Source organism: Salvia splendens, chromosome 4, assembly GCF_004379255.2.
Source record: "Salvia splendens isolate huo1 chromosome 4, SspV2, whole genome shotgun sequence".
NCBI classification, from domain to species: Eukaryota; Viridiplantae; Streptophyta; class Magnoliopsida; order Lamiales; family Lamiaceae; genus Salvia; species Salvia splendens.
The window spans coordinates 7,057,458-7,080,129 of record NC_056035.1 but is presented as its reverse complement, the minus strand read 5'-3'; the positions used below and the strand labels follow the sequence as shown (position 1 = coordinate 7,080,129).

At 41.2% G+C, this 22,672-nt stretch overlaps 1 protein-coding gene across 1 annotated transcript; it reads left to right on the top strand.

Annotated features, from left to right (window-relative positions):
- The first annotated feature begins 8,061 nt into the window (after positions 1–8,061).
- On the top strand, positions 8,062–9,111 carry LOC121800576. The gene has a single exon (XM_042200124.1). The coding sequence runs from the start codon at positions 8,062–8,064 to the stop codon at positions 9,109–9,111; it is 1,050 nt and encodes a 349-aa protein (XP_042056058.1).
- Positions 9,112–22,672: the final 13,561 nt, after the last annotated feature.

Sequence of the window (22,672 nt, the reverse complement as noted above, 5' to 3'; positions counted from 1 at the left end):
CCAGCTCAAGCTTTGAACGTGGTTGGCAAAGAAATAGCAGAATCTTGGATAATGGATTCCGGCTGCTCGTTTCACATTTGCTCACATAGGGCATGGTTTGAGAATCTTAAGGAAGCTACTGGCACAGTCCTTTTGGGGAATAATCAGGTATGCAAGGTACATGGAATTGGTAATATTAGATTCAAGATTCATGATAGTTCGGTTAAGCTTTTGACTGGAGTTAGATACATCCCTGATATAAAGAGAAACTTAATCTCTTTGGGAACGTTGGAATTAAAGGGGTATTCATTTGAGTCATCACATGGCTGTATGAAAGTACTGAACGGGAAGGACATCATCATGAGAGCTATAAGAAAAAATAGCTTGTATTATTTGGATGCTGAGACCATCCAAGGAAGCGCACTCGTGTCAGAGAGCAGTGATTATGAAACTTGGCATAACCGGCTTGGTCATGTGGGACAGAGAGGGATGAAGGAGTTAGCTCGCAAGGGGCTAATCCAAGGAGTCGATCCTGAATACTCGAAGATGTGCGAATCATGCCAGCTTGGAAAAGGAAAGAAGCTCCCATACCAAACAGGTAAACACACCTCGAGTAAGCCTCTTGATTATTGCCACAGTGATCTGTGGGGGCCATGTTCAACCAACTCGATAGGAGGGGGGAGGTATTTCTTGAGCATTATTGATGATTTCAGTAGGAAAGTTTGGGTGTATATTCTCAAGGAAAAATCAGAGGCATTTGAAAAGTTTAGGAGTTGGCATGAAGCTGTGAAGGTGGAAAAGGGGCATGGTCTGAGGTGCCTTAGAACGGACAACGGCTTGGAATTTTTATCAAGAGAGTTTGAGAACTATTGCAAGAAATATGGGATTAAAAGGCACAGGACCCGCACCTGGGAATCCGCAGCAAAATGGGACAGCGGAACGAATGAACAGAACCTTGTTGGAAAGGGTTAGGTGTATGTTGATCACATCTGGTGTTCCAAAGAGGTTCTGGGCAGAGGCAGTTTCAACGGCTGCAAAGATGATAAATAAATGTCCTAGTTCAGCTATCAGCCATGATACTCCCGACAACAGATGGTATGGCAGTCATGGCAGTTACAGAAACTTGAAAACCTTTGGGTGCAGGGCATATGCACATATTAGGCAAGGGAAGCTGGAGCCGAGGGCCTTAAAGTGCATTTTTCTGGGATATCAAACTGGAGTCAAGGCCTACAGATTATGGAGTACAGAAAGTGGGAACCAAAAGATTATTATCAGCCGAGATGTTGTTTTCAATGAATTGGAGATGCCGTACAAAGATGCAGCTTCAGTCACGGAGTCACAAGGTCAGAGTGTGAAGTCTGACATAAACCATGATCTTGGTGATAAAAGTGATCAGGATGATCTTGGTGATAAGAGTGATCAGGATACCGTGATAGGTGCTGATTATGAACACAACTCAGCAGATTCAAGTGATCATGGCAGTTCATCAGGCCCACAACCTGAGTATCCTCCACCCTCAGTTGGTAACCAAGGTAATGATGATGGTTACTTGCTAGCAAGAGATAGAACTAGAAGGGAGGTCAGACCACCTGCAAGGTTCAGAGATGCAGATTTTGTATATTATGCTCTTTGCATTGCAGAAGAGCTGGAGTTGAATGAACCGAGCAACTACAAAGAGGCTATTGGAAGCAGGGATAGACAGAAATGGATTACTGCAATGAATGAGGAAATAGAGTCACTGCTAAAAAATAAAACTTGGGTTTTGGTTTTGAGATCCATGATCCAACAGAGGCCCATTAGTTGCAAGTGGATATACAAGAGGAAGGTGGAGGCCTCACAGAATGACTCTATTAGGTTCAAAGCAAGGCTTGTGGCAAGAGGTTTCACGCAAGAGGAGGGGATTGACTACAATGAGGTATTTTCCCCGGTTGTAAAGCATAGCTCTATCCGAATATTGTTGGCAATAGTGGCCCATCGGAATTGGGAATTGCAACAGCTAGACGTAAAAACTGCCTTCTTGCATGGGGAATTAGAGGAAGTTATATATATGGAACAGCCACAAGGCTTTGTCAAACCCGGAGATGAAGATAAAGTTTGTCTTCTTAAAAGGAGCATCTATGGGCTGAAGCAAAGCAGCCGACAGTGGTACCTTAAATTCGATGAGCAGATGATGAAGATGGGATTTAGGAAGTCATCATTCGACAGTTGTGTATATATCAGATACAAGGAAAGTAAACCAATCGCATACCTGCTACTATATGTAGATGATATGCTTGTGGCAGGACCAAGCAAATCAGAGATTGCTCAAGTCAAGGTGGAGCTTGAGGCAGCTTTTGAAATGAAAGACTTGGGAAATGCGAAGAGGATACTTGGGATGGACATCATAAGAGATAGAGCAAAGGAAGCTTATGGCTGATACAACACAGCTATGTCAGAAAGATGTTGAGTAAGTTTCAGATGACTGACTCTAAACAAGTCTCAACTCCATCAAGTCAGCAATACAAACTGAGCTCTGAACAAAGCCCAAAAACTGATGCAGAAAGAAAGAGGATGTCTAAAGTGCCTTATGCAAGCATAGTAGGCAGTATAATGTATACTATGGTTTGCACCCGTCCTGATTTGGCCTATGCTATAAGCTTGACTAGTAGGTATATGAGTGATCATGGAGAGACTCACTGGCAGGCATTGAAATGGACTTTAAGGTACTTACTAGGTACTCAGAGTCATGGCTTGTTATACTCTAAGCAAGACGATGTAGAGACTGATGAGTTGATTGGGTATTGTGATGCTGATTATGCAGCACATTGGATAGCAGAAAATCACAATCAGCATATATATTCAAGATTTATGGGACAGCAGTTAGTTGGAAGTCGAGTTTGCAATCGGTGGTTGCACTCTCAACAACGGAAGCTGAGTACATTGCTTTGGCTGAGGCAGTGAAAGAGGCAATTTGGTTAAAGGGGATCCTTGAAGATTTTGGAGTCCATCAAGATACAGTGACTATCCTCTGCGACAATAATAGTGCTATAAGTCTGTCAAGACATCAAGTTTTCCATGAAAAGAGTAAGCATATTGATGTCAAACTTCATTTTGTAAGAGATGAAGTAAGAAAAGGGGTAGTGTGTGTAAAGAAGGTGCATACTACAGAGAATGCAGCTGACATGCTCACCAAATCTCTACCAAGTTCTAAGTTTGAACATTGCTTGGACTTGGTTGGGCTTGTTCCTCGGAGATGAAGGTGGTTGATGAGGATGGAGGTGTTCCAACAATTCAGCTAAGGTGGAGATTTGAAGTGGTGTAGCTGCATTGCAGTAAGGCTTGAAGAAACTGAGCCCAGGCCCACATCAGATTACTCTCTCTGGCCCAGCTCAGCCCAACTCAAGAAGAAGCTCGGGTTAGATAGACGGTTTTACCCAAATGCTAGTTCTGGAAACTGTGTATATATGTTGTATAACAGAAAGAGAGAGAGGGCGAGAGATACACACAATACACACAACACATAGCTGATCCAAGAAGCAATTCACTCGAGCAAGATAGTTTCGATTGAGAGAGATTAGTTTAGAGAGTTCAGTTGTAATTGTATCTCTGATTCTTAGTTGGTGATTGAATAAGAACAACTCCATTTTCGTCCGTGGATGTAGATCTCGAAAGAGATTGAACCACGTAATCTCCTCGCGTCGTCTACCATCATTTGTTCATTCGATTTGCACAACAAATTTAATGAAGGGTTTTAAGAAATTACTTTGCAAGTACTTTGTAGTGTTTCTTTTTTTTACTTGAAAAATCTATCAACATGTTACAGGGGAATTAAGATCGCTTAATTATAAAATAGTTATATTTTTTTTTGTAAAACAGCGTAATTTTTTGGTCTATGATGGGGGATTTTCTTATTTTGTTCACTCTCATTTTGTTTACATAGTTGATGAGGCCCATGTCTCTTGCGGCCAATATCAACACAATCAAAATTGAATTATAGTACGAAAATAGTAAAAGTTATTTTGGGATCCTATTTTGTTTCTTTTATGTAATCATACAATCCACAAGCTAGAATATGCAAGGATATAAAATGATACTTGCAAATGGCCACCAAGGTACAAAATACAATTGGTCTAATACTCTATCTAATCCAATGCGAGCAAGCAACGCTCCAAGTTTTCATACATAATTAATGCAAAAGCAAAATCTTTGATGAACTTCTCTAATATTTGTTCAATGAATTAAACTTTATGGGGCCATCTTTCCCAGTGTGTTCCACGTCAATTCTTATACAGTCAACCAAAAAAAGGGAAGGAGTTTTGTGAGCGGCGCCGCCGCCGTGACTGCCGCGCGCTTTCTTTCTCTAGTTCTATTTTTCTCCCAACTCTCCCTCTATTGATATATTTTTCTTCCAACCTTAAATGGAAAAATAAAATCATGAGTTGATTTACAAAATACATCAAAGCAATGTTTAATTAAACAAAATAATTGCATCACTAATGTACGAATGCTTTCGGCAGTAATGGACTCATAGACCCATAGTAGTTGGTAACGCCGTATTAGAAATTTAGAATGATATAATTGCAATTTGATTATTGATTAAATTCGAATTTTAATTTGAGATTTATTTACTAAATTTATGAATATAGTACAAAACAATATTTAAAATAGTAAAAATATGATTAAAAGCTCTTGTAATTTAACAACTGAGATGAAGAATGTACTATTGAGAAAGCGGTAGTAGTATTAAATTTGAAATATGCGTTGCTCCTTAATTTATCTTAATCTTTCTGTAATGAAGAATGTATAAGATAAAAATATTCATCGGGATTGGAAAGATCCCACTACACACTACTATCATGAAGATTTACTAACGATCGCATATGAATCGACTTACTTAACCCAGAAAAGTAAGAATAATATAAAATTTATCTTTACACAAACCAAACCAGATGTGCCCATAATTTATAAATTTAACACTATTTTTTCTATTTACGTTAGGAAGCCCCTCAACATATGTACAAAATATAGTGAATTCTATCACACCAGAGCCTGTCATGCAACAAAAATAAAAACTAAGTGACAAACTCATATTTTCATAGGTGTAGTTGGTATGTTGAAGTGCTAAATGTCAATTTTATCACTCGAAATTGACTTCATCTAACCGATTATTATACCTTTGGAGTTCTATGTGTTTTGTTGAGTGTTCTAGGAAAGATAGCTGAAAAGAGGAGAAAATGGAGCATAAAGTGTTCAGAGGCAGCATGGGCACGAAAAGAAGGACCCAGCCGGGTGGATTTACAGTGCAATAATCCGACCCGGCCGGGTAGAGCCAGAGTCCAGCAACGGTCGTAAAATGGGGACCCGGCCGGGTTAATTTATAGTTCAAAAATACAACCCGGCCGGGTAGGAGTGTCTGACGCGTCTGAAAGCTGAAAACGAGATTTTTGAAGAGAATAAAAGAGAGAGAAAGCCTAGGGTTCGAGATATTCTGGACCTACCGCCTTCTACATTCACACACACCCCAAGAACACTTTGGAGAGAGAGATTTGAAGATTGAAGAGTCAACATCGGAAGATTGAAGCTTCATTCCATAAATCGATCTCACAAGAGTACTTAGTATCTTTATTTCATGTTTTTGTTGAATTCCTATGTGTTGAACATGGTTTTTGTCATGAGCATGAGTAGCTAAACATTTCTTGTAGAATTCTTGGTGATGATGCACTAATTTCATAGTTTTTATCCGATTGATTTTGTTCTTGCCTTGCTCTTGTAGTTATTTGATTATTCTTGGGTTTATTCCTTTCAATTGCTTGATCACCACTTGATTGTGTAGGATTAATTAGATTAATCGGGAGATGAAATAGTTAATCCGGAAAGAAGAATAACTCACACCTTAATACAATAGAACTCGGGAGAGTTGAGGTTTTGAGTGAGGTCATTAACCTAATCAAACTATTGGGAGTTAGGGGTTTTAGGATTAGAAGGAGACTTCAATTCTAGCATCTAATCTACAGGTTTCTCACCTCGGGAGGGGGTTTAATCTATAATCGTGGTTGACTTAGTAACTCTAGAGACACCAAAAGGTAAGGCGAATCAATTGGATAAGAGCTTGGAATTGTGCATCGGATCCTTGAGTTCTACAATTTCTCCATATTATCTTTCATATCATTATCACACCGTGTTTTCTTGTTCTTAATTGTTACTTGCCTATTATGTGCTTTCAGTAGTTGTTAGAACAAACCAAACTGCACTTGATTGTCTAGATAGTCGTTGATCTTTGTTCGTGGTAGTTAAGTTGATACAAAATTGTCTCTGTGGGATACGATACTCTTGCTTACTGTTTGCTACACTAGCCCCGTACACTTGCGGGTATTACTTGTGTTAAAATAAGTTGAGTCAAGTTTTTGGCGCCGTTGCCGGGGACAATTGTGTGTCATTATAGCTTAATATCGTGATAATAATTGAGATTACTAGTCTAGATTTTACTTGCTTTATTTTTAATTTTTATTTTGAGTTGTCTAATAAATGTGTTTCCTTGTTCAGTGTATGCACACGCGTTCTAAACGTCCACCTCTAGAGCCTATCGATCCCGAGATCGAAGTATCCAACAGAAGGAGGAACGCGCAGAGAAGGTTAAACCAAAGGATTCGGGTTTCTTCACCCGCTCACAGGCGTCTACCTTCTCATATCCAGAGAACTCCATCACCCAGTCCATCTCCACCTCCATCACCTATCCAGTACGAGCCTCATTCTCCAATTCTAATGGAGAACGACGGGGAGAACAACAATGAGGATCCTACCATTCGTGAACTCCATCTGCAGCTGGCTGCCATGCAGAGGCAATTGGATGAGCAGAACGCGAGGCCAGTGCCCGTACAGAATCAGTTTGCCTACAGACAGGTCACTAATCCCCCTGTCAACAATGCGGGGATAGCGGCCAACAGCTTTGAATTGAGACCGGGGTTGATAGACAGAGCAGAAGCGAACGCATTTGGTGGGACAGGTTCAGAAGATGCAAACAAGCACCTCACCAAGTTCATACAGATCAGCAACACAGTGAAGGCGAATGGGGTCACAGATGAGCAAGTTCGCCTCCGATTATTTCCATTCTCTTTGAAAGACGAGGCGAGGGACTGGTATGACAGCATGGGTCCTAATTCTGTGCCCACATGGGATGCAATGGTGGAGCTGTTCTTGGAGAAATACTATCCACCTAGCGAGGCACTCAAACGCCAAGCTGAGGTCATTCAATACAAGATGCACCCTCAGGAGAATATCATGGAGGCTTGGAAAAGGTTCAAGCAGCTGATGAGAAGATGCCCCAATCACGGGCTAACTCCGGGACAACAAATCTTAACCTTCTACAGGGGAGGCACGCTGGAAGCAATGCGTGAACTAAACATGAGCGCCGGAGGATCTCTCTTGAAATTGGGGGAAGCTGAAGCACTTGAAGTGATTGAGAGGGTGGCTTCAAATGATGATGGATGGAGAAACGACAGAGGCAAATCTTATAGAGTGGCATCCACCTCCGATAATGATAGGATGGATGCAATATCCAAGCAGCTGGAATTCATAACTGACAAGCTGGGGTATATGGGAACGAGTTAAGTTGGGACTGAGATGCAACAAGGAGTAGAAGATGTGAACTATGTTCATCAAGGTGGCAACAACAGAAATTTCAACAATTACCGCCCCAACCAAGGAGGAGGCAATTACAACCACTATGGGAACAAGGTGCATCCCAACTTGTCCTACGGGAACCCGAATAATGCCCTGCAACCACCACCCGGATTCCAGGTATCAAATGGCCAAATCATAGAACCGAAGAAGAATGAGCTGAAAGATGTGCTAATGGCCTTTATGAAGCAAACGGGAGAGTGCATGAAGGACTCCAACAAACGGCTAGTGCAGGTTGAAGCTAATGTGAATGACCTGAATATTCACATGAAGAGCATCGATAACCAGATGAGCCAGATTTCATAGGCCGTAGGTATTCAGCATCAACCGGGCCAATTTCCATCACAAACGGTTGTAAATCCTAAAGACTTTAAGGATTGCAAAGCCATTAATCTTAGGAGTGGAAAGAGCTATGAGGGCCCAACCATGCCTACAGAGAAGGAGGGGATCTCTAAAGAAGAGAGAGTTGTAGAAGAAGTGGTGGAAGAAGAAGAAGCAGTGGAAGAGGTGCCACCTCCTAAGGCGAGTACCGTGATACCTGCACCCCCTGCTGAGATCAAGATCCCTTTTCCACAGCGCGTGCAGAAGAAGAAACTAGATGATCACTTCTCTAGGTTTCTTGACATATTCAGAAAGGTGCACATCAACATTCCGTTGGTAGAGGCGTTACAGCAAATGCCTAGCTATGCAAAATTTTTGAAGGAAGTGATCTCCAAGAAGCGGAGGTGGGTGGAGCACGAGACCGTCAACCTGACAGAGAGCTGCAGTGCTATTATCCAGAAGAAATTGCCCGCTAAGATGAAAGACCCTGGAAGCTTCACTATATCATGCATCGTGGGGGATAGCCAAGTGGGCAAGGCTCTATGTGATTTGGGAGCGAGCATTAACCTTATGCCTTTCTCATTCTTTCAGAAGTTGAAGATTGGGACACTGAGGCCCACTACCATCACACTCCAGATGGCCGACCGATCTGTGTCGTATCCTAGGGGGATTGTTGAAGATATACTAGTCAAAGTCAATAATTTCATATTCCCCGTGGATTTTGTGGTGCTTGATATGGAGGAAGACCGGCATGTCCCTCTCATCCTGGGAAGACCTTTCCTCGCTACAGGGAAGGCAATGATTGATGTGCAGAAGGGAGAGCTCACACTCCGACTTAATGATGAAAGCGCCACATTCTCTATCTACAATGCGATGCAAAGACATGATGACGAGGATGCAAAGAGAGTGGAGCACTGCAACATGGTTGAAGTGGTCGATGACTGTGTGAGAGGGATGGCCCGAACCATCTCTCCACAAGACCAATTGGAGCGATGCCTATCGCAATCTATCTTTTCTCCTTATTATACTGATGTTATTGAGCCTAATGATGAATTATTGAATTTTGTAGGAGCTCTTAACTCGGCTGAGGAAGTCCCAAGGTTTCAACAGAAATTTCAGCCATTAAGGGACCCAAATGAGGAGGAGAAGAAATAGGAGAAGAAAGAGGAGCTTAAGCCGTTGCCATCACACCTTAAGTATGCATTTCTCGGGGAGAATGCTATTTATCCGGTAATTGTATCATCCTCACTCAATACTAATGAACTTGATAAATTGCTAAGAGTACTTAGGAAGCATAGGGGTGCAATTGGGTGGTCTATCTCGGACCTTAAGGGGATAAGTCCTACGGTTTGTATGCATAGAATTCTCCTAGAAGAGGGGTCTAAACCCAAAGCTCAAAACCAAAGGAGACTTAACCCAATAATGCGAGAGGTTGTTAGGAAGGAGGTGTTGAAGTGGTTAGATGCCGGGATTGTTTATGCTATATCGGACAGTGATTGGGTAAGTCCTACCCAAGTGGTAGCTAAGAAAGGGGGAATGACAGTAGTGAAAGGGGGAGATGATGAAATGATAGCCACTAGGTTGGTGACCGGGTGGAGAGTATGCATAGATTATAGAGCCCTCGATGCTGCGACTAGGAAAGACCATTTTCCCCTCCCATTCATTGACCAGATGTTAGATAGGTTGGCGGGGTATGAGTATTATTGCTTTTTAGATGGCTACTCCGGATATAATCAGATCTTGATTGCCCCAGAGGATCAATATAAATCTGCTTTTATTTGTCCTTATAGTGTTTATGCTTTCAGGAGAATGTCATTTGGCCTTTGCAATGCCCCCGCCACCTTTCAGAGGTGTATGATGTCCATCTTTCACGACATGGTGGAAGATATTATGGAAGTATTTATGGACGACTTCTCCGTCTATGGTAGCTCCTTTGATCATTGTTTAGAAAATCTAACCCGTGTTTTACAGAGGTGTGAAGAAACAAACTTGGTGCTCAACTGGGAGAAGTGCCATTTTATGGTGAGAGACGGTATTGTGCTTGGGCACAAGATCTCTGCAGGAGGACTCGAGGTGGACAGGGCCAAGATAGTGGCTATTGAGCAGTTGCCACCACCATCCAATGAGAAAGCTGTGAGGAGTTTCCTTGGACACGCCGGGTTCTACAGGCGTTTTATTAAGGATTTTTCTAAGATAGCAAGGCCTTTATGTCATTTACTTGCTAAGGATGTAAAGTTTGAATTTTCTCTTGAATGTTTGCAGGCATTTAAGACATTAAAGAAGGCGCTTGTGAGTGCACCCGTGCTCATCTCACCGGATTGGTCACAGCCGTTCGAGATAATGTGTGATGCTAGTGATATAGCCGTGGGATCGGCTTTGGGGCAGAAAAGAGACAAGCTATTCAGGGTGATCTACTATGCAAGCCGGACACTGGATCCGGCACAGGCAAATTATACTACTACAGAAAAGGAGATGTTGGCGGTTGTATACTCGTTCGACAAGTTCCGTCCCTACCTCATCGGGGCGAAGACTATTGTGTTCATAGACCATGCCGCCATCCGCCACCTATTTGCCAAGGTGGATGCCAAGCCGAGGTTGATAAGATGGGTCCTTTTACTGCAGGAATTTGATTTAGAGATCCCAGACCGGAAGGGATGCGAGAATGTGGTGGCTGACCACTTATCAAGATTGGAGCACTGTTTTGAAGGTGAAAATCTGAAGATGCCCATCAATGAAGAATTTCCCGATGAGCATTTGTTCTTTGCTCAAGGCTCATCTCCGTGGTACGCAGATATTGTGAACTTTTTAGTGGCAAGAGTCATCCTCGAAGAGTACAAGGAATATCAAAATAAGAAGTTCTTCCACGACGTCAAGTTCTACTTTTGGGACGAGCCGTTCTTGTTTAGGCGATGTGCCGACATGGTGATAAGAAGATGCATTCCCGAAGATGAATGAGAACTTGTGATGAGGAAATGTCACTCTAGTCCTAGTGGAGGACATTTTGGAGCCAACCGAACGGCGATGAAGGTGCTTCAATGCGGTCTTTATTGGCCAAGTATATATGGGGATTGTCAAACATTTGTGCTTCATTGCAATGAATGTCAAAGGACCGGGGGAGTTTCAAAGAAGAAAGAGATGTCTTTGACTACTATTGTGGAGGTGGAGCTTTTTGATGTATGGGGGATCGACTTTATGGGTCCCTTTCCACCTTCATCCGGGCATCAATACATACTCTTGGCGATTGACTATGTCTCAAGGTGGGTAGAGGCTATCCCCACCCACGCCAACTCCTCCAAGGTCGTGATTACCTTTGTACAAAAGAACATCTTCACAAGATTCGGGGCTCCAAGAGCTTTGATTAGCGATGGAGGGTCCCACTTCAAGAATAGGTGGCTCGAGCTCGTGTTACAAAAATTTGGTGTCAAGCACCGAATTACTACCCCCTATCACCCTCAAGCAAATGGTCAAACGGAGCTAGCTAATAGAGAGATAAAGGGGATACTTGAGAAGACGGTGAATGCTAATAGGAAAGATTGGTCTATGAAGCTCGATGATGCTCTTTGGGCATATAGGACGGCGTACAAGACGCCGATTGGCATGTCACCATATCAATTGGTGTTTGGCAAATCTTGCCATCTTCCCGTGGAGCTAGAACATAAGTCTTATTGGGCGGTGAAGCAATTCAATGCCGATTACTACAAGGCGGGGAAGGAGAGACAACTCCACCTTAACCTTCTCGACGAGTTTAGAAATGAGGCATTTGAGAACTCTTCCATCTATAAGGAGCGTCTCAAAAACTATCATGACAAGATGATCGAGAAGAGGGAGTTCTTCCCGGGGGATTCCGTGCTACTCTTCAATGCTCGAATAAAGCTCTTCCCCGAAAAACTCAAATCCAAGTGGTCCGGACCGTTCAAGGTGAAAACGGTGATGAAGAATGGAGCCATAGAGCTTCAAGGAGATGATGGAAGATTTTTCACGGCCAATGGCCAAAACCTAAAGAAGTTCCATAGCTATGAGCAAAAGGAGGAGGTGTTCGTGCTTACCTTGGAACACTCCCAATGAGCTTGCAAAACGTTGAGCATGCGACGTTAAAAAGTTGCGCTATAGGGGAGGCAACCCCTAATAGGTAATTTTATTGCTTTTGTGTGTGGTTGTGCTTTATTGTTTTTGGCTTGTTTGCTTTTTGTTCCTTTTCTTTGGTGTGTTTGTTTCCTCCTTCATCTAGTATTAGATCTTTCTAACTCTCAGTCGGAGTGGCTTCCTCTTGGAATTTTGGAATTGGGACTTGTGGTATTTGAGTTTGGTGCAGGGCTTGGAAAGGAAAAGAAGCATTAGGCGGCAGAAACCTCCCAAAAAGTGAAACCCGGCCGGGTTAATTTTCAGTGCAAAAATTCGACCCGGCCGGGTCTGGTTTGCAAATCGTCTGAAGTCAGGAAGGGGACAAAAATTGCAACCCGGCCGGGTTAATTTCCAGTTCAAAATTCCGACCCGGCCGGGTCCGAGTGGCGCGTCAGAGAAGAATCCAAAAGTGCAACCCGGCCGGGTTAATATTTAGTTCAAAAATTCGACCCGGCCGGGTCCGTATGCGCGAGCCCTATCTGTTTAAGGTACGAATTCTTTTTCTCTTCCTTCCATACCAGCCGCTGCTCTCTCTCAACCTCCGGTATGAGTCTCTCTCAACCTCCTCTCACCCATAATCTTCTCTCAATCCCACACAATTCCCTCCACCCATCTCTTATACTTGTGATTTGGAAGAGTTTCACCGATTAATTTGCGGATTTTGGCAAATTGCACAAGAATTTCAACAATTTTCTCCTTCTAAACAACCAAGGTATGTTTTCTCTTTTCCACCCCTCTAGTTCACGAAATTATTGCTATGCATTTAGTTGGATTTGAAGTTTATGGAACATTTGAGTTGAATTTGATAAGTATGGTGCTTGAGATGTGAAATATGCCTATAATTGTTGAATTGCTTGTGGGTATAGCCTTCAATTAGGAATGGGTATGGTTGAATCGTTGAATTGCCTGTTGAATTGCTTGAGATTGAATTTGTTGAAATATACCAATATGCTTGGTTTTGAATTATAACTTGATAATGTGAGCTTTGGCGTAGGGATCGAGTCTATCTCCCTAATTTTGATGTTATAGCTTTTGATCTTAGGAATTGAGTCTAACTTCCTAATTTCACCTTGTTTTTGTTTATAAACCTTTAATTGTGGACTAAAGTTTGGGGGAGTTGGCTCCTTGTTGTGGTTGATTTCAGGTACGATTTCAGATGGCCAACTTTGCTAACCCTCGGGCTTTGAATGTGACCTTAAGAAACAGAGATGAGAAGAACAGATGGCCAGCATTGGCACTTTTGGATAGTATGCCGTCCCGGTACCCGATGGTTGACTTACTCACCGATATGGGCATTCAAGAATCTTGGGAAACGCTCAGGGAAGCGGGCCACCTTAACTTTCTCTTTGCACACCGCTATGGATCTTACAAGGCTTTAACCTTGGAGTTCCTATCCACTCTCCAAGTGAATTACATCAACAGAGTATTGGTCTCCATCACTTTTCGCTTGGACAATGTCGCCCACACTCTCACTTTGGCGGAGTTCAACTCTATCTTTGAGTTACTCGATGACAATGAGGAAGGGTATACTGAAGAGCCTCAGGATTATGACAGGCACGACTTCTGGGGTCGCATTACATTAGATGAGGCTACGTCTAGCCAGGGCCCTACTTTTACCCCATCCCGTGCCAAAATCAACTCCATTTGGAACCCGGTGTTGAGATACATGGCCAAGGCTTTGGTTTGTTTCCCGTTAGCACATAAGGAACTGGGAAGCATTTCCCAAGATATTCTCTTCATGCTATGGGGCATGTTGGCCCATCGAAGAATCAATACTGGATACTATATGATCAAACATTTGGAGAGACATGCGAAGAAGAAAAGTGGGAAATTATGCTGTGGAGGTGTGATCACCCGCTTGGCCCTCCATTTTGAAGTTGACATAGAGGAGCGTCACCCAGATTCGGGGAGCATGTCAATCGATTGGGACATTCTGAAGAAATCAGGCATAATCACTGTGGACAGCAGGGGCGCCGGGCACTTTGTTATAGACCCGAATACGTTCTTCAGATTCCCCTCCCCTCAGCTAACCGCGGTTGGAGGGTGGACCTATCAGGCCAACTGGAGGATGAACTCCGAGGATCATATGGCGAGAATTGCAAGTGACCCCCCACAGGGCGAAGGATTTATAGGTCAGCGGCCAATGCGTGTGGGCACACATCACTTCCCACGCCCAAAGATACCCGACGAGCCCCTACCCGTTCAGGAAGATAATCCATCCACGGAAGAAGATGAAGAGGAGGCCGAGTCCAGCCAACCAAAGAGGAGACGTCTGGTTGGACGACCATCCAGGGACAGCCGATTGGCGGAGATAGTTGAAGGGTTTCGAGGCATACATCTTGAACAACAACGGTTGAGGGATGAGAACCAAATCTGGAGGGCCCAGCAGGAGTCCCGACTAGATTCCTTTGGGGAGCGGATAGACCACCTACAAGCTCAAGGTGACGCTAGGTGGGCGGAGGAGCAGACCTTCTACCGTGCTTACTACTCGAGATTTCCTCCACCTTCCGACTAGAGGTATCCCACCCCATCCACTTCTTTTCAAACTTATTCATTCCTTCGTATTGAATAAGTTAGGGGGAGTCTGGCGTGGATTGGTGGTGCTCCCCTTCCTTCCCCGCTATCTCCGTGGATGATTGTTGAACTCTTTTGTGCTTTAGTTTTTTATTTTTTATTTTTATTTTCTATTTGATTTGTGTACGTCTCTCCTGTGAGACTTAAATATGGGCATGTACTGATCGCATAATCATTCATACTATGAGGTGTTTATTTTGGGCGCTTATGACGATTTCTTATGAAAATGGTGGGGATATGCGTTATTGGTTATGATTTGCTTTTGAGTGAATTGCTTGTTTGCTTGTTCAATGCCGATACCCAGTGAGATTTGAGCCGAACCTTTATTTCAGTGTGATATTATCAAATACTTGTTGTTGTTTCTAGAACTTGCTCCCAATCATATTAAGTCTACATAGTGAATGTGAGTTTAGGAGATGACGTTAGGCCATCCTTCTTAAGCCACGTTATACGTCCAAATCTATGACCTTATTCAAAATATTTTTCCCTAGCTAGCCACTTTGAGCCTTTAAAGCCTTTTTCCTTGAAAGCTAAAACATAAAAAAAAATATTTTGTGAAAAGAGTTGGAGAGATAAGGTAGAAGGAAAATTAGTGGGCTTACTTGTGAAAAGTGCATAATCATGATAATAGGTTGTGCATATAAAAAAAAGGAAAAGAATAAAAGGGAAGAGAAAAGAGGTTAGAAAAAAAAATGGAGGTATAAGCTAGACGAAGTCTAGAGGGTCATTGGTTGGGTTCCTAAATAAAGGGGGACAGGAGGGTAGGAAGAAGTTTGACGCTAGTCGTGCTTTTCTGAGATGCGTTTTGGGAATTGGTTTTTTTTGTTGGTAACCGTAAGTTGGGGGGTACTTGTGCTTCCTATTCTTTTAGTCAATTGAGCCAAAATATCCCCTACCGTCCAAAGAGCCACATTACAACCTTATTAAAGTCCTCTCTGATCTCAGACTCACATTCACAATCTAGTAGAGGAGATGCTTGATTTTGAGCAAGCCTATGGTAAACACTGCTTGTATTTTGATTTGAGAGATTATTATTGAATTCCTATACACTTGAGAGTGAGTGAGACATAAAAATATATATATATTTATATATATATATATATATATATATATATATATATATATATATATATATATATATATATATATATATATATATATATATTACACTTCATAAACCTGCGAGGGCATTGAGACCAAGTGATACACGAGCCAGTAGCTCAAGGTAATGTTTGATTGATTTTGCAGGATTCCATGCCGTTGTTTTAAATATGAATCTGAAGCAAAGCCCAATTTCACCTTTTGTATGAGTTTATTCTTTTGTGCGATATTCTTCTTGATTATTTGAGGACAAATAAGGTCTTAAGTTTGGGGGAGTTGACAAACTCATATTTTCATAGGTGTAGTTGGTATGTTGAAGTGCTAAATGTCAATTTTATCACTCGAAATTGACTTCATCTAACCGATTATTATACCTTTGGAGTTCTATGTGTTTTGTTGAGTGTTCTAGGAAAGATAGCTGAAAAGAGGAGAAAATGGAGCATAAAGTGTTCAGAGGCAGCAGGGGCACGAAAAGAAGGACCCGGCCGGGTGGATTTACAGTGCAATAATCCGACCCGGCCGGGTAGAGCCAAAGTCCAGCAACGGTCCTAAAATGGGGACCCGGCCGGGTTAATTTATAGTTCAAAAATACAACCCGGCCGGGTAGGAGTGTCTGACGCGTCTGAAAGCTGAAAACGCAATTTTTGAAGAGAATAAAAGAGAGAGAAAGCCTAGGGTTCGAGATATTCTGGACCTACCGCCTTCTACATTCACACACACCCCAAGAACACTTTGGAGAGAGAGATTTGAAGACCAAAACACTGACAAGACAATCGCGCCAGCCAAACAAAAGAGAGTCACTGTGAGAACGGAGACATCAAACCAAAAACCAAGTTAACTAAGACGCAAGCAAGAACAATGGTGGATCCAAGAATTAATATGACTTATAAGGGGGACAAAAATAAACTATAAACAAAATTTTAAGATAATAAGAATGGACATTTAAAGAAGAATTTCAAATAAATTTATAAATTATAAGAAAAATAGCATGAATAAATTTTTTTGAAGAGGGGAATTTACCTCACCATTCCTCCATGTAGCTCCTCCGCCCATGAACAAGACAACCAAGAAACATATTTAAAGTGCATGTCATCTTTGCATTCAATCCACTCCCGGCTTCCCATTATCTTATGTCACCAAATATATCAATCATCTCACTTGGAGAAATGGGAAGAAGATCAGGACATCATCCTCTAATCCATGCTCCAAGATGCCAAAATAGCTACTACTTTTTTCATCTTCCAATTGGGTTGTAGTGCTTGAAACGTTGCTTAATTTATTTCAAAATGTTCCATATGTACCACGCTATGACATAGAACATTGAAATCCACACCATTTTATCAAATTTTACAAAAGATGTTCCAAGCCTCGCCAAGAAACATACCTTTGGTTCCACTTATCACAACAGTGGTACCATATAGTTTGCTTGAAAATCTGCAACAAAAATATATGTGATCGATAGTCTCTGCTGGTCTTTGCAAAACACACACTTATTATCTTCGGTCTCACAATTAATTCCTAGCAAACCAATGTAGAAATTTTGTTCGTTGTGGGGCGAGGTTCTTTCATGCAAATTATATTGCTCGTCTTGTTAGTAATTCTTGTATTCATCTAATGAGCGCAGCGGAAATTGCATACAAGAATAACAGATCTAGATTCATAATCATATTGCAAGTTGAGCACGTAATACACAACGGAACTAAATCTTACTTGTTGTGTTGTTTTCTTCTACGATTGTGTCCTGCAAGTTGAATCCACTACTATCGAGGTCCACGTGTATTCTGATCCGATGCAGGAACAATTCCTCGGTACAATCGTTCTATAGAGAAAGCTAGGAAATCTCTTGTGAACGTAGCGCCGCTTTTCTCTCTTAGAGAATTAGGTTTTCTGTGTTATGTTCTCTACAATAGAGAATATATATAATAGAATAATTGTAACATTGGACCAAGCCCAATAGAATTATTTCCTATTAATCTAATCTAGCCCATTAATCTTTCAATCTCCCACTTGGACTAGCATTAGATATAATACACAGCTCTAACATTGCACCCTTGAGCGGATCAAAATACACATATAGTGTGACCCTTTAGGCCCTCATTATCGACGACGATCTAATCGAAGTCTGCACAAAACTCCTAGACTGCGTTGGCAGCGTAGCTCGATATATGAAGGACGTTTACGTGAATTCGGTAAACAAGTCTTTACACAAAGTTTATAGTAATATCCTTTCATTCACAAACCACCCGATTGAGCCTAAGATTTGTCATGTGTCATCCAAATAGCTCAATCACTTTATCTCATCTTTATTAAATGACCCATTCGATCATATTCAATTACTTTAATTGAATATATCTTTGCATTGACCAATGACTTAATGGTCAAGTAATATAGAGAATTTGAGTGTTCTCTCAAAATTCTAATCGAGGAATGAATCTCATTCTTGGCTCAACTACCATTTCCATTTATCTTATGATGTACCCAACACAAGTCCGTGTCTTAACCCTCCGAGGGGAGGCAAAGCGTTGTACAATGTCAAAGCACACCACTCAACAAACAAAATGTGTAATGACCTCAGATCCAAGGACTATTACATACTTCATGTACTAATAAACTGTAGACACTCAACAAAACAGTTTAATAGTAGGGTATACCAATACTCTCCAAAGTATACCATGTGTCCATCACGAGTATCTAATATCTCATAGTTGTGAGAACAACTACATTCTCGAAGAATGTGATGCAAACCCCATGCTAACCTATAACATATCATCAATATCCCATTCTTGATGATCATTGGTTAGGGCTATTTTAGAATTATACTATATCATTAATGTCTCACACCATTAACGACAGTCATAATTCAAGGAACAAATATTTAGAATAAAATCAAACATTTAAAACAATTATTCCAATAAGTGCACAAAACCCATAGAAAATGAAATTTTCATATAATGTGATCAAGTAATATTGTCTCAACACAAAATGTTTCTAAGACATATAAAACTGTAACTCCCACTGATTCAAAGCCATCTACCAACATGCATAACACCTAAGCTCTCAAAGTGCTTGTTGTGTTTTGCTATACATAACGGTTTGGTGAAAGGATCAGCCAAGTTATCATCAGTGGGTACTCTTTCTAATTTTATGTCGCCTCTTTCAATTATTTCTCTGATCAGATGATATCTTCTGGGAACATGCTTGTTCCTGTTCGTAGCTCTGGGTTCTTTTGCTTGCGCAACAGCACCAATGTTGTCACAATACAAAGGTATTGCACTATTGGCACTCGGAATGACACCCAGTTCTTTAACGAACTCTAACAAAGCAACAGCTTCTTTGGCAGCTTCAGATGCAGCAATATACTCGGCTTCGGTGGTGGAATCGGCAGTTGTACCTTGTTTGGAACTATTCCAACTCACTGCTCCACCATTAAGGACAAAAACATATCCAGACTGAGACTTATAGTCGTCATGGTCTGTTTGGAAACTAGCATCAGTGTACCTAGTAACTGATAACTCTGGTTGTCCACCATAGACTAAGAAATATTCTTTAGTCCTTCTAAGGTACTTAAGAATAGTCTTAACAGTTTTCCAATGTTCCTCACCGGGATTTTGCTGAAATCTGCCTGTCATGCTAAGCGCATAGGCCACATCTGGCCTAGTAGAAATCATGGCATACATAATAGATCCTATCGCCGAAGCATACGGGATCCTTTTCATGGTGTCTCTTTCTTTGTCATTAGAAGGACAATCCTTCTTTGACAATACAATGCCATGTCCCATAGGAAGAAAACCTTTCTTAGAATTCTCCATTGAGAATCGCCTTAGCAACTTGTCTATGTAAGTGGATTGTGATAATCCCAACATCCTATTCGGTCTATCTCGATAGATCTTGATTCCAATGATGTAGGAAGCATCACCCAGATCCTTCATCATAAAGGAACTAGACAACCATTCTTTCACGGATTGCATCATGGAACGATCGCTTCCCATAATCAAGATGTCATCAACATATATGATGAGGAAGACAACGTTTCCATTTTCGCGTTTACTATAAACACATGGGTCCTTTTTGCTTCTGACAAAACCAAACGATTTGATTGTTCTGTCAAAACAAATATTCCAACTCCTCGAAGCTTGCTTAAGTCCATAGATGGACTTCTTTAGCTTGCACACTGCATTCGGCCTTTCTTTCAATACAAAACCTTCTGGCTATGTCATATAGACATCGCCTTCTAATTCTCCATTGAGAAATGCGGTTTTGACATCCATTTGCCAAATGTCGAAATTGTAGTATGCAGCAATTGCAAGTAATATCCTAATGGACTTGATCTTAGCAACTGGCGAAAAGGTTTCATCATAGTCAATGCCTTCGCGCTGACTATAACCCTTTGCCACTAACCTAGCCTTGTAGGTTTGTACTTTGCCATCTGCATCTCTCTTCTTTTTGAAGATCCATTTGCAACCTATGGGGTAAACCCCATCTGGCAAGTCAACTAGTTCCCAGACTAAGTTGAAGTACATCGAGTCCATTTCAGATATCAAGGCTTCGAGCCACTTCTCTCGATCGGTGTCCGACACCGCCTCGGTATAGGTCTTAGGCTCATCATCATCTAAATCAACTTCATCATCTTGGTTCTCAACCATTAGATTCAGTCTCTCAGGTGCACGACGAATCCTTCTAGGCGTATTGAGTTGGTTTTCTTCTGGCTCGGGCTGTTCATTCTGATTGTGAGTAGGCCCGGGAATATCACTATGATATTCTTGAGGTAGAGGTGATGCAACTATTGTATCATCTTGTATTTGATGCATCTCATTGTCTTGAGGAGGTTCTTCGAGAGTCCCTCTAAGGTCTCCTCTAATAGTATTTTCCCCTCCCAATAGATCATCAAAAACTCTCACTGAGTTATTGTTCAAACCATTTGACAATACATCATCCTCATTGTTAACTTGTGGTTCTTGAATTTCTTCAAGATCTACTGTATTTTGACCTTGTTCCTTGCAGACATAACTGTCTTCAAGGAACGTCACATTCCTTGATGTTATCACCTTGTGATTTTCAGGACAGTAGAAATCGTTTCCCCTAGTTTGTTTAGGATATCCCATAAAGTAACACTTCTCACTTTTAGATTCCAACTTATCAGTCATTAGTTTCTTAACAAAAGCTGGACAACCCCAGGTCCGCATATAGTTAAGACAAGGCTTTTTGCCATACCATAACTCATATGGTGTTTTCTCAACTGATTTAGATGGAACTCTATTCAGAATGTAAATAGCAGTCAATAAAGCATGACCCCAGAGAAATAAAGGAAGACTAGCTAAACTCATCATGGATCGAACCATATCTAATAATGTTCGGTTTCTCCTTTCAGATACTCCATTCATTTGTGGTGTACCAGGAGGTGTCCAGTCCGACTGAATTCCATGCGATTTCAAGTAATCAAGAAATTCTCGGCTCAAGTATTCCCCTCCTCAATCTGATCGAAGAGTTTTTATACTTTTCCCAAGTTGTTTCTCAACTTCACACTTAAACTCTATAAATTTCTCAAAGGCCTCAGATTTGTGTTTCATAAGATACACATATCCATACCTTGTCAAATCATCAGTGAAAGTAATGAAGTACGAATAACCACCTTTTGCTTGAGTTGGAAACGGTTCGCACACATCTGTGTGGATCAACTCTAGCACATCATTAGCACGCACCCCTTTCCCAGAAAGTGGCTTATTAGTCATCTTTCCTTTGAGACAGAATTCACAAGCACCATATGATTCAAAATCAAATGAATTTAGATAGTCTAACTTTCTCAATCTCGCTATCCTTTTCTCATTGATATGACCAAGTCTACAATGCCAAAGATAAGTAGCATTATCCGTATTACATAGCTTAAGTCTTTTATTTTGCACATTGAGAATATCCCGTTTGCATTCAAGCATATATAATCCATTCTCTAAAGAGGCATTTCCATAAAACAATCCATTATTAGAAAACGAGCACCTGCTGTTTGCAAAATGGAAGGAAAAACCTTCGATGTCCAACATCGGAATGGAAATAATATTCTTTGAAATAACTGGAACGAAATAACAATTATGTAAATCTAGTCTATGTCCTGAGGGAAGATCTAATCTATAAGTTCTCACGCGTTCGGCAGCAACTTTTGCTCCATTTCCAACACGTAGGTCTACTTCTCCAGGCCTCACTTTCCTGCTGTCAATTAAACCTTGCACATTATTACAAATGTGTGAACCACAAGCGGTATCCAATACCCAGGATTGTGAGTTATTCATAGACATATTTATCTCAATGACAAACATAGCTGAGCTCCCACTCATTGCACCTTGTGCCTTGAGTTTTGGGCAGTCTCTCTGCCACTCCGTGAAATTTGACCTAGTCAATTTGTTTGTTTCCATCATACACTCATAAGATAAGTTTGACATATTATCTGAACAGAAAATAAAACGAAAAGCAAATTAGGAAAGCATACAAAGATCACAGTCGCATCACTAATCAAACAAGGGTTTATTGTATTGATTAGCTCCCACTAATTTTAACATATATTATGTCCCCCAAGCATAAAATACGAATTTATATCTAATATAAATTTTAGTGGTCCAAGATCCAAGTCTATATTATTGCAGCCTCTGCGAGGGCTGATGACTACAATAATATCACCAGGTAGGCCTCCAAGCCAATTGTAACAACAATTTTACAATTCTTGGTTTATTAATCTAATTAATATACGTCCATAAATTATTCTGGTTGCGAGGGCTACTCAAAATAATTTAAGCAAGTCAACCCCATCACACGATGCCAACCATGCATCTATGAATGAGCCTAAACCTTGTAGATTTAGAGTAAACGCGAGGGCGTAAAACTCGTGGTCGAAAAGGCTAGGAGCATCAAACAATCGTGATGGACGACGCGT

Coding starts and splice junctions, on each gene's coding strand:
- LOC121800576 (XM_042200124.1), top strand. CDS start 8,062: ATGCCTACAGAGAAGGAGGGGATCTCTAAAGAAGAGAGAGTTGTAGAA.